General features: G+C 42.5%; 1 protein-coding gene across 1 annotated transcript in view; it reads left to right on the top strand.

Annotated features, from left to right (window-relative positions):
• Positions 1-13,712, top strand: part of LPCAT1 (lysophosphatidylcholine acyltransferase 1) — a 116,100-nt gene that overhangs the window by 87,709 nt on the left and 14,679 nt on the right. Inside the window, 1 exon segment of the mRNA XM_075921518.1 lies at positions 9,493-9,631. Coding sequence (XP_075777633.1) covers positions 9,493-9,631 — 139 coding nt within the window.

Raw genomic sequence — 13,712 nt, 5'->3', positions numbered from 1 at the left:
CCTCCGTTCCATCTCCTGGACCATCTAGATCTCCTGTCACAAGATCACAGCCGAATACTGCACTCACAACCACACCGCCTCGCCCTTCATGCCTGGCTGCTAGTTGCTTCAAACAAACAGAAATAAGTTGTTCTCAAGAGGTTAAGAATGTTCTCTTTAGCAGCAGAAAATCTTCCACACGAGTGACTTACCTGCAAAAATGGCATAGATTCCGACAATGGTGCATGTCCCATAAAGTGCCCTGCACCACTAGCCCATTGCCTTCCATACTGGAATACATCCTACGTCTTAAACAAGCTGGTCTCGCTTTATCATCGCTCAAAGTGCATCTGGCGGCGATTACAGCATTTCATCAACTAATTGACGGATTTACCCCGTTTTCTTACCCAACCATGAAGATATTCTTGAAAGACCTTACCAATCTCTTCACCAAGCACAGGTGTCCTCCAGAACCCTAGAATTTGGAATTGGTCCTGGACACATTAATGCAACCCCCCCCCCCACCTTTGAGCTGTTAGCCACATGTGATTTCAATACCCTATCGATGAAAGTGATTTTTCTTGTGGCTATTACCTCTGTGAGGAGGGTAAGAGAATTGGCAGCGCTCTCAGCCACCATAAACTATTTTTACTCCTCAGGCGGTTATCCTTCGTCCCCAATCATCCTTTTTACCTAAGGTTAATTCCGCCTTCCACATAAATAAGCCCATTATATTGCCAATTTTCTACCCGAAACCTCATACCTCAGATTACCAAGCAAGACTGCACTCTAGATGTACGTAGAGCCCTTGCATTTTATATTGAGAGAACTAGGGAAGCATGTAACTCTCAGCACTTGTTCATTTCCTTAGACACTCGCTCGAAGGGCTCCCCTCTCCTTGCAGCGACTTTCAGAAATCATCATCTCCTGCATAACCCGCTGTTACGAACTAAGAAGTAAGCCGCTTCCACAGACCATTACAGCCCACTCTATGAGAGCGTTAGCCTCTTCTGCGGCCTTCCTCAAAGGAGTTCCCCTGAAGGACATTTGCCGAGCAGCTACCTTGTCCTCAGACTTTACATTTGCTAAACACTATGCCCTGCAGAACATCCTTCTAACAGACGCAGCCGTAGCCTTTGCAGTGCTAACCATGGTGGTAACCCACTAACTCCGAACCCGCCAACTTCATCCAGGCTACTGCTGTGAAATCACCCACAGTGGAGCACCCACGGGGACACTACCCGAAGAAGAAGTAGTAGTTACTCACCTTATGCAGTAACAATGGTTCTTCGAGGTGTGTCCCCCCGTGGGTACTCCACGACCCGCCCTCCTCCCCTCTTTGGAGTCTCTTCTTTCTGTCTTTCCTCCTAAGCATCGAAGTCTGAACAGGCGGGAGCTGGACCGCTTGACAGAAGACGGCGCGAAAAGCCGCAAGATGGCCACCGCGCATGCAGGGTCTGGCAGACAACACCTTTGAGATCTCCGATCTGCGGCACCGGGACGGGCCCAACACCCACAGTCACCCACAGTGGAGCACACACCTCGAAGAACCATCGTTACTGCACAAGGTGAATAACTTCTTATGGGAATGAGTGCACCTTTCTCCTTCATCTCCTTGTTTAGATCATTACTGTCTTTCTTATCCCCAACCCTACTTCCAGGATCCTGTGCTGCTTGTGGTTCACAGGAGTGTTCTTCCCTGAGATGCCTTTGGTTCTACTCCTGTATGTCACAGCAGCCACCAGTGTAAATCACACTAGCACAAGATCTGGAAGAGAATGAGGAGGCAGAATTAGACTTGAGCTGAAAAGTGGGTGGCTAAGTCTGGATCACTGTTGCGAGTCTTTCAGGAGAAATAACATATCGGACTGGTGATTTGTTGGGACCTCAGGTCCAATAGAATACATTATATATTAAGGTTTAGGAATTCTTTAATGTCAGAGCCACATTAATAATAATGTATTGCAGGAGTTTAAAAATGAATCCACATAAGTCCTATTTGTGTACTAAATTTGTGGTAATGTGTTTCTAGTGTTGCTGTGCCTATCTCCATTGCATTGTAGTTAGAAATTAGTTAAGATTTAATTTACTATACTATTGCCTTTATTTGGGAGGAATGCACTTGGGTCAGAGGTGGCCACCTGTGGATGGTGGATGGCAACATAGACAACTCTGGCTCCAGCTGGCCTCTCTGTTCCTGGTGCGGCCGTCCCCCTGTGGTCACTCTGCAGTATAGCTAATAGCGGTGCTTGTTACCCCCAGTTGTCACTCTGCAGTATGACGGCCCCCCCATTAGCCTTCTTCCTTTCCATGTTGTGGAAAACAATCGGATTCCAGGCACATCCCTTTTTCCTGAACTTGCTTTAAGTTAGTATAAGAGGACGCTGCATACCAAAATTTGGTAGTCCTAGCTCTTTACTGTTTAGGAGGAATTCTTAACAAATGGACAGATGCATGTTTCTAAAATGTAGATAGATTTGTGATTTTTTTTTTTTTTTTTTTTTTTGCATTGGTGAGAGGCAGAAATAGTGCAATTCAACAGGCTTGGGGAGGGGGGATAATGAGGAGTTAATATTTGTTTTCCATTACCCCAAGGCCAGGTCCACCCTGAAAAATATTTGCCAGTAAAGCTATGTCAGCAGTACCTTGCCATGTAGATGCAGCTACTATCAGCAAAATAATGCTTTTGATTGCTTTGCTTATATCAGTTCTCCAAGTGAAATAAAAATTGTGCAGAAAAATCATCCCTTAAGCAAGAGATATAGCAATCCAGCATTTAATTATATACTCTGATTTGTTACTCCTGTTGAGTTTTAGAAAACTTGCATTCATCACTACAATTTAAATATAAACAAACATGAGTGGCTAAAGAATAGCAAAAAAAAAAAAAAATCAGAGTAAAGGATGTTACAGACTTTGCCATATCAAGTATTTTGCATGACATCTCAATCTTTTTGATCCCACTCTCTGTATAATTAAGTATCTAATTTTAAAGTTTAGATTAATTACAACAGCTCCTCTGGTGTTTTATGTTGACCCATGTAAGCGTTACATCTGAACTGCAAATTTTTAAAGAGCAAAATGTTTTAGAAGATAAGAAAGAGGTGACTGATCAGTCACTTGATGCAGCAATCAGCTGGACATATTGTGAACTGGATGACTGGTTGTCCATTGGAAAAAAAATTCTTAAAACCATTCTCTTGGTAACTTTATGCTTTGCAACATTGCAAGGTTTTAGAAAGAGATATGCTGCCATAGTTCAGGAGAATAAAGAATGATGCTAAGTACCTTCATCCATCTGAAAAATGCACAAATAGGCTACTAATACACATCCTGAAAGAGCTTATATCTTCAAAAGCTTTGCTCATTCATTAAAATGCCTTGTATGAAAAAGTAAATATGCCTTTCATTAGGAGCAGTGAGGGGAGGTGGAAAATATTTCCCAGCAGCAGGACAAGAGGTAATAGGCATTTCTAACATTTACCCTACTATTTCCCACTACTTTACATATTTTTACATTTATTTTTGTAATTCTTCTTTCCTCTTTTGAAAGACTTCTCGACCCTTTTTGACCACTTCTTCCTGTTTGAAACCTAGCTGCCTTTTGCTAGCATTTTGTGTCCTAAGAGATGCCAGTCTCAGGGCTTCTGTATGTGGTGGGGTAATGTGGTCTGCAAGGGTGTGAGTTTCAAAGTACACTGATGTGTTGTGCATTAATTGATCCAGACACAGCTGGTGTGCACTGGCTGTGTCTGCTGTGTCTGGTGTGCACTCAAGATTGCTTGGTATACTTAAGTATGGTACTATTTATAAAATGTTGAAGCACATCAGGGAACCTTCTTTGCAAACCAGCAGTCTACATAGATCAATTAGCCGTTGCAAAGAAGATATAGCCTGGTGGTTTGAGATGATTATAGCTATGGAGCTATGCTCAGTGCTCTGTACCTCAAATTTTAAACCTGTGAAACTGAAATACATTTCAAAGATACTTTATCAGTCTGCAGTTGCAGCCCTCAGAACTGTGGATTCCCAAGGTTACACCTGTAAACTGTGGTGGTCTTCCCTTGGTTCATTCCTCCCCCTAAGGAGAAACAAACACCAAAACTCAGTAAATTGATAGAGGCTGTCTGAGGTTGAAGCAGGCAAAAGAAAGGGAAGGGAAGACTAGAGAGTTGAAAGAGATACTGTTTAATGTATGTTTTTGGCATGTAATGCATTGGCACGTAAGTTGAAAAGAAGGCACAGCCAGACACAGCAGACTCTCAAAAAAGAGAGAAAAGTTACTCAGCAGTTAAAAGACCTATTGCATGCTTCTACAGAGGAGCAGTTGCTTTACTGAGAGAGACAGGAACTGGAAAAAAGATTAGAGCTAAGTCAGACTCAAAGGATGTTTAGTACATAGTGCTTTGTTGGCAGGCTAAGGCTTCTGCTTGCTCAAGGTCACCGGAAGGCGACCAGGAATTGCTGCTGGTGTTGATTAGGCGATTAGAGAATGCCTGAAATACTACAGAATTTGGGAAAGACAAGGCAAACCAACAAATTCTGGAGGTTGCAGGAGCTGAATGCTAAAGAAAGCATTTTAGCTGCAGGAGGGAAAGTGTACAAAGAAGTGCAGGCTGTCCCACAGAGAGCTCCTGGGGAGGTAAGAAGCCAAATAGTGGTTCCTGTCCCTATTAGTATGGTGGAACCACAAAGGACAGAACAATCCCTAGAACCAGTTACCAGCATCTGGGCAAAGAAGCTAGGAGAATCAGGGCAGCACAGCTCATTGCTGTGTAACAGAAACTGCTGCAGCAGGAGAAGTTAAATGAGGAAGTTGATTATTTTAAAGTGAAAGGCCACTGGCAAACAGAACGGAGGAAAGGGAGGGGGAGGACTGAGTACAGTGGTAGCGGAGGAGAAGTTAAGTAAACCTAACCCCATTCTTTTGGATGTGGAAACTGACCGCTAAGAGGGAAGTTCTGAAGTAGTGGGAAGATCGAAAGATTGACACAGAACTGGGGGGTGGGGGAGGAGAGACACAGATTAAAGAGATGAGACAGAGGAGTAGCATATACTTTCAACATACCGGGGGGGTGGGGGGGGGAGACAATTGATTATCCAACCATAATCAATTTTGTCAGGGGCTTAGAAGACATGGTGTCACAAGCATCCACTGTGAGTGAGGCTGTAATTTCTTAACTGAAACCAATAAAAAAAAAGAAATGCTCCCACTCTAGTGCCACAGGCAGGACAAAGCTAGGAGCATTATCGTCATATCCTGAGTTAGGGCCAACCAGCACAGCAGATGCAATCTCTTCAGAACTCACCAAGAAGGGTGGTCACCTGCAGTCCACTGTCATGCAAACAATAATGACAAGTCAGTCATGGTCAGGGCTCGACAAATATCAACAAATAATGTAATCTACTCGCCACAGGCGAGTAGATTATGACCCGGAAGAGCCGGTGCAGAGCGATCTGCGCATGCGCAGAACAGCATGAAACCACGCGGCTGGCGAGTGGGGCTTGCCGCCGCTTGGCAAGCCCTAGTCATGGTCAATACTCACACCCAGGCCCCACAGACTTTCTCCATCCATTGTGTTTACCCAAATTGTTCCCTTTGTACCTATCCCAGCCCCAACCTGAATTGGAGCCTCCTTTCTCTGCTATGGGGATGTTGTCGATGAGGAGTTTATGCTCAGCTGGAAATATTCCACCAATACTCATATCTCCGGGAATTATATTTTGAGGTGCACTCTGGAGATAGCATTTCTTCTGATACTCCATACCATACTGAGTAGTCATAGACATTAAAATACTACATTTGGTGGCCAATCAGGTTGTACCAATAGAAGATTCTTCTGTGCACACTATGTGGAGGTTATAGGTTAAGTGTTTACACTGCCCGAAGATGATTTTGTTAAAATGTTACAGCTTGCTGGTGACCAAGCATTGTGGAGTACTTTCCCCCCAGGCTACGTCTACACCGTAGGCTTTTTGCGCAAGAACAGCTGTTCTTGTGCAAAAACTTGCAGTGTGTACACTGCACGTGCGTTCTTGTGCAAGTAAATTTACAGTACAGCGTTGGAAAACCGGGCTTCTTCTGGAAGAGTTATTCCTCTCTCCACAAGGAATAAGCCCTCTTGTACAAGAGCTCTTCCACAAGAAGGCAGTGTAGACAGGCAATATGAATTTCTTGCGCAAGAAAGCCCTATGGCTAAAATGGCCATCAGAGCTATCTTGTGTAAGAGAGCGTCCACACTGCCATGGATGCTCTTGCGCAAAAGCACATCTCTTGCGCAAAAACACATGGCCGTGTGGACGCACTCTTGTGGAAGACCTTTTGCACAAGAACTCTTGCACAAAACAGTTCTTGCACAAGAAGCCTGCAGTGTAGACGTAGCCCCAGAGTATAGTACCTGGCAAAAGTCTTTTAAAGAAGCAATATCTCTGTTGGTACACATCCAGCCCCTTGAACAGGCTGAGGTAGCAATTTTATCTAACCTAAAGGAAAAGGCACATGAATCCCTGAATCAGATACATCTGCAAATGAATGCTCCATGGCTCAGCCATTTGTGAGAAAAAGCAACAGGACCGCAATATGTTATTCTGTTAATAAGTAGTTCTGTTCCCTACTTACAGGAAAAGATTAATGTGTATGCAAGTTATCTCACTGCCTTAAGGTAGGCGTTGGCATTGTGGGCCAAAGCCCCCTCCTAGGAACATCCAGGGGTTGGTTGGTGTTCTGGAGTCCCTGCCAATCAGGATGCATGTGCCAACCCAACCATAAAAATGGAAGGATCCACTAGATATCCCAAAGCCCAGCTCAAGGTATACCTCAGTGTTCTAGTAAGGAATTCCTTCTCCATTCACTTAGGGCAGGGGTGGGCAAAAGGGCCTTTGTGGGCCAGACCCGGCCTGTCAAGCAAGTTGATCCATCCCACAGAGGCCCTGCTGCTTTCCCCACCCCCAGGTCCCAGTGCCATGCAGTCCTAACAAGGCAGGAGGAGGTTTTGCATGCTCCCCTTGCCCCCAAGCTCTGATTGGTCCTGTGAGGGGTGCAGGGTGGGAGGAGATTTCACGTGCTTCCCCTGTCCCCAAGCCAATCAGCTGGCCGTTGACTCCAAGCATAGTGCCCCCTTTCAGGGTGGGGCAGGGAGTGAGAAACTTCACGTGCGCCTCCTCCCCAGGCCCTGATTGACCTGGGGGCAGCAGTGGGGAGCACGCAAAGTCTCCTCCCATTGCTAGGGGCACAAGTACCTAGAGGGAGAATCGCCAGCTCTTCAGAACAGCTGGCAGTTCTCTCGGGGGGGTGGAGGGCAAAGACTTTGTGTGCTTCCCCATCCCCATCCCCAGACTAATCAGGATCTCTGGGTGATGAAGAACAGAAGTGTCCTGGCCCCGCCTCTCCCGCCTGAGGTCCTGCCCCTTCCAGGGTGGCCTGGGACCACCTCAAAAATTTCTGAAGTGGCCCCCCCTGACTTGGGGGGAATCACTTCTGTATATCTTCCCATGAAACCCTCTGGTAACAAAGGTTCTCAAGCATGGTCAAAGATTTGGCAGCATTTCCAGCACCTCCCCCTTCTCTAGCAACTGAAGGAGAGGGGGCCTTGGATTTACACTAGAGTGCTATCATTGGACTTTGGTATTGAATACCTTCCCATCTTTGGGATTGCTGTGTCTGGTAGGTTTTACCTCTGGCTGGTAAGCATCTGATACATTTTTCAAACTCTAAAGCAAAATATTGAAACCTTTCACTTTAAGAGATCCTTCAACTAAATTAAATACCACTTATAAGTAAGACAGTTGCTCACACATTGATACAAATTAGCATGTGCTGAGGACCATTGCTCAAAGATACATACTCATGGGTCAGTTGAAACATTTTGACAATCCTAATTAGTTTTGCAAAGATTAAATCCTCATTTAAATTACCTGGGTTGGAAAAAATTATTATGGTGGTGGCTCTATCACTTGAGATTTAACATAACTAGCTTTAATGGAAATAGGAATGAAGACAGGAGTAGGTGGGTGAGAGATGGAGATTCAGAAGAAGAAAGCGAAAATTGTTGCCTGTATTTCTGCTTCTTTGAAGGCTTCATCTAATAGGTTTCTTATTCCTGGAGTTGTATTTTCTGGCATACACCCAACAGAATTCCCACAGCTCATGTTTTTTGGCCTTCTAGGGCAGCACTAAGAGGGGAGAGTGTGAGCCGGGCTCCTTACAAGATGTTGCATGCCTCCCTTTCTTAGGCTATTTTGTGGAATTGGTGGTCACGGTTACATTGTGAAGGCTGAGTCTTGCACTTAACACAAGGCTTGAGCCACTTATTGTTATTTTATAAATAGCACAGTGTATCCCCAAGTCTCACTGTTTGAATACAGAATGAGAATGCAAAGTTTTGTGAAAAGTTACAGTACATAGTTTATAAGTTAAAATTACATTTAATATGGATCCTTTAAGAAATTTAGCAACAAGTGTGAAAGTTTTTCTTTCTTCCAAATAATATTGATAAAGTATAATGCAGAAACTGCAAGATTCGTAGAAATCTTGTGTATGAGCTACTTCTAAAGTCTATCTTTCAATTGATCTATATAGCCTGAGGCAAGCCCCTGAGCCTGACAATATTAGCCTTCATACTTGAGACAGGAGTTGAGAACCATCTTTGTCTGAGCCAGCAAAGAGCTATGAGGCTCTTCCAACCCCTTCTGGCAGAATCCTACTTTCATTATTGGCCTCTGAGCATTTATGAATTACATCAAGCTAGTTTTTCTGTTCCAGCATTCTGTCTCCAGCAGTAGCTAGACTTTTAATGGGAAAGTGTAAGAATGTTCTTGTAACTATATAAGTTATCCATAAAATAGTTAATTCTTTTTGATTATGCTAAGCTTTTGAAGTCCTGTTGCAGTGAGTTCTGTACTAATTTGTGTGTGACAAGGTATTTCCTTTTAACTATATAAAATTTTCTACCTTTTTTGTTTCATCGGCTATTCCCATTGTGGCATAATATCTTTATCATACATCTGAAAATTAGTCCTGATGAATTTCAAGTCGGGCTCCAAAGTCTATGCCTCCGTGTTTGTAAAATGGAATTAATCAACTACTTTACAAAGTTTTATGATGCTTTATTAATTAACTATTATAAAGTATTCTGAGATCCTCACATGGAAAGCACTGTATGTGTGCAAAGATTCACTACTATTAGTAGCAGTTCTTCTTCTTGACCTTTATTTCAAGCAGTAGAGTTGCTGTACTTTATATATGAAAAATCATCAGTTCAGCATCCAGCAAGGAAGGATTTATCAGTCTTTTTTCACTAAGTATACAGTGGTTCACTAATGACTTGGTTGTGTCTAGTCTTCATTTATTTCAGATACGCCACCCACAAGCTCTCACTGGATTGTTATCACTTTGAGATTAATTTGACTTTTCAAAAAGAAAGCTTACCCATATAACATTATTTTAAATGTGTTGCTCTTTTGAAAATTAGTACTTGGCTTTGCAATGATTTGCCTTCCTGCCTTATTTCATAGATGTATCAATCACAAAATGGAACTATAACAGAAGACGACTTAGCTTGCATTCTGAAGACTGCCTTGGGTGTGTCAGAGCTTAATGTAACACACCTTTTTAAAGCTATAGATGCAGAAGAAAAAGGGAAAATCACATATGGTAAGCAAGTAATTAAATATATTTGAAAATCTTTGCACAACTATGGATTATCAAGGATGTAACTGCTAACTCTTTTTCATTTTCTTTTGTTTTATAATAGCTAAAAATGTCATTTGCAGTGCTTCTGCCAAGTTATTTAGGCAAAAAATGTGTCTAAAATATCAAATGTCATGAGTAGGTGTTTCATTTTCAATATTTATTTAATTTATCGTAGGTCAGGTGATCCTGGATGAGCTGCTCTTAGGCAACACTTGCTCTGTGATTGATTTTCCTCTTTCTCTTGTCCTTTTGTGTTTCATTACTCCCTCTGTGTATCTCTTCCCTGTTGTCTTTGAATTGTCATCTATCTGCAATGTGCGGACAGGGAAACTTCCCCCCTCTATGTTTGTAGACAGGTCAGGAACAGGAAAAAAAGGTTACTTTATTAATACATTTGTTGTCAACTATTTTGTTCAGCTCTAGTCAAACTAGGGTAACCTAGAAGAAAGGGTGCAGCAGAGAGGCAGTGTAATCCCATGGGCAAAGTCCTGTACAGGGAGCCAGGAGATTTGTGTGACCTGTGGCAAGTCATTGTCCATTTCCTCTCCCACCTTTTGGCTGTCTTGTGTATTTAGGTTGCAAGGCCTTTGGAGTAGTGATCTTCTTTCACTATGTGTTTGTACATTGTTCAGCATAATTACACCTTAATCTCTGTTCAGACCTTCAGGTACTATTGATGTGAAGAAAAATAATTAATAACAAATAATAATCAGGCAGCCCTACCTACAAGTGACTGCATCAGATAGGCTGTGTCTACACAGGCATGAATTTCCGGAAATGCTTAAAACAGAATATTTTTCATTATAAGTATTTCCGGAAAAAGAGCGTCTACATTGGCAGGCTGCTTTTCTGGAAAAGCCCTTTTTCCGGAAAAGCATCTGTGGCCAATGTAGACGCGCTTTTCCGGAAAAGGGCCCCGATCGTCATTTTCGCGATCGGGGCTTTTTTCCGGAAAAGACTACTGGGCTGTCTACACTGGCCCTTTTCCGGAACAGTGTTCCGGAATAAGGACTTATGCCCGAGCGGGAGCAGCGTAGCTTTTCCGGAATAGCGGCTGATTTTGTACAGTAGAGCGTCGTTGCTTTTCCGGAAATTCAAGGGCCAGTGTAGACAGCTCGCAGCTTATTCCGGAAAAGTGGCTGATTTTCCGGAATAAGTGCCCCAATGTAGACACAGCCATAAGGTTTGGATGCAGTAAACCTAAGGGCAGCAGCATCCCCAAATAGAAGTGATTGCGACTTGCATGTATGTTTGTGGTTCCCATGCATAAAAATAATTTCTTACTGTAATAATTTTTCAAATTTTTATTTTAAAGAAATTGTACTTAAAAATATATCTAATTTGTACAGAAATGTGAATGCTGTAAAAGACTTCATTACTAATCATCAGTCATTAACCTTTAAATAGGCGTAATCAGAGAAAATCCTAAAACAAGTGGGAACTCAACTCGACCGTTATGACATAACTCATCTGCTGTCTCTCTGGTCTCATCTGCTGTCTCTCTCAAGCCTTCAGAGCCTTAGTGGAGCCCAGACATTGCCCCTCACTTGTATCTGCAAGCATATTCTCAGAGCATGTACACTGTCTCTGGCATCCCCTCCTGAGAGACAAACCCATTGTTCAGCTACGTAGATTCTTGGCACCAACTGTCACTTAAACTCCCTCTCTCCTAGAAGTCAACCCAAAAGACTCAGAGGGGTAGCTGTGTCAGTCTGTAACTTTAAAAACAAGTAGTTCTGTAGCACCTTAGAGAATAACCACTATATAGTATCATGCCCTTTTGTGGGCAAAACCAGAAAGAAGCTTTATTTTCACTTAGACATATACCCAGCACACAGGAGTTGCCCAGGTTTACTACTGGCTTTGGACATTACCAATACATCACCCCTGTGAACAGTGCTCAGTGTTTACAAAGGTCCTGGCAGTACAGGCAGTCCCCGAGTTACGCGGATCCGACTTACGTCAGATCCGCAGTTACGAACGGGGCCCTCCCTCTCCCTGGTCTCCAGCAGACCAGGGAGAGGAAGCAAAGCGGCGGAACACGCGGGCAGCGGACAGCCCAGATGCGTCTGGGCTGTCCGCTGCCCGCGTGTTCCGCCGCTTTGCTCCCTGTCCCCCTGGTCTGATCAGTTTCAGCAGCGGCTGAATCTGGACGCCAGTTCCGACTTACATACAGATTCAACTTAAGAACAAACCTACAGTCCCTATCTTGTACGTAACCCGGGGACTGCCTGTAGTTGCAGCTGATCTGTGTCATCAAAGCATACCCGTTTTTTCTTCAAATTGTCCTTATGGAAGCTCCATTTCAGATGTGTGAGCATACCTAAGCACTGCTGATTAGAGATTTTGGTACCAGTGCCCATATGGTCCATGCTTGGTGCTTCTGTCGGCTAATCAAGATATACTTCTATGCACTTATTTAAGCAATTATATAGTAGATTCTTTTAGCTTTTTAATGCTAGCAAACATTGAGTGTAACATTTCTTATTTGAATTTTTTTATTTGCAATTGGTATCTAGTCCTATTTGGCTGGAAATTCAAATTCAATTAATGGTGCACAAAAATAGCATATTGATTTAAACAAAATTGAACAGAGCTACCTTAAATGTTCTGGATTATCCAGACATTTATGAAAACATGCTTTGCGTTTAAAACTAACTTTTATTAAATAAAGGAAGTACTAACTATAATTAGTAAATTGAATTAATCCTATCTAGTCACCATGTGCTTCCAAGATAGTAGAACCAATAGATCTCATCCTCTCACTCTGTGGGTTGTTTGTTTGATTCTTTGTTTGTTTTAAATCTATGGAGTGGAGGATAAAAACAAACAAAACTAGTTGAATAAACTGAAATGAAGAAAATGTGTTCTCTTTGCAGAAGAGACTGTTGCTGCCAAAAAAGCGTTAAAAACTTCAGCAAACTATGGTACTAGGTGCTAACAGTTACTTGTACCAGTTCAATGAACTTCCTATATAAGTTGGCAGAAAATTTTCTTAATGTAATAGCTATTTAATATTTTTGGTTTTACATCATTTGAAGATTAATAGATTAGCCTTTATAGGTTGTCAATTTCAAATATAGTTTTAAAGAAATTTATTTGTCTAAAGTATAAACCTGTATTTAATTTTAAAATCTGATTTAAAAAAAAATTTCCTCTCTGCCTGGACACTGCAAGACTGTAGTCTCCATATCAATATATTAGAGGAATGTTCAATGCTAAAGGTGCAAACTCTTCCTACAGTTAATCTGGAATGCATGCCGTAGTCATATCAGTCACCAGGAAAAAGTTGATTTTATCAGCAAGCAAGAAGGGACAAGATACTCCTGCCTATGCATAGAGGCTGGAATGGGTGTATGTATCATGTCTCCCTGTCTGATGTTCCCCTACCTGGAGCACAAAACAGGCTTACTGACAGTCTGAGCAGATATTTTCTCCAAAGACCATGAGTGCGAGCTACTTGGCTTCATAAGCCACATTCTATTAAAGCAGCGAATCTGCCTATCGTAGAACCACTTCATATAAAAAAAACAAAAAGTTCCAGAAGAATTGCTCCAGGGATGGTTGGAGCTAGCACAGTGGTGGTGGGGGGAGACACATTCCTTGTTCAATGATCATTACCATGGTTATATACATTTTTCCTATACTGCCAAGAATCCAGAGAAAAACCAGGCAGGACAAAGCAATATTATTTCTGGTTACTTCCAGTGGCACCAACAATCAGTCCTGACAGTATTCAAATTACTTGTGATCCCGACAGACCAGTCACCTACCACACGTCAATTGTGATTCAGATCTCATACCAAAGACAAGGCTTGTAGCCAATCATATAGTAAACTATATGAAGGTTTATTAAACAGGAAAAGGAAATGAGAGAGATTTACAAGTTTAAAGCAAGCAACCATGGACACATGAATGAGGTGATAAGGGCTCCTGTAATTAGCAAGCTCTGTTTTTCCTTTATGGCTAACCCAGGCTAAGCTGCTGGGGATATCTTTCTTATATCTAGAAACACTTTGCCTCCTTCCCACTCTGAGTCCAA

This window comes from Pelodiscus sinensis, chromosome 2 (genome assembly GCF_049634645.1).
Source record: "Pelodiscus sinensis isolate JC-2024 chromosome 2, ASM4963464v1, whole genome shotgun sequence".
NCBI classification, from domain to species: domain Eukaryota; kingdom Metazoa; phylum Chordata; order Testudines; family Trionychidae; genus Pelodiscus; species Pelodiscus sinensis.
This window is presented reverse-complemented; position numbering and strand designations above follow the sequence as displayed.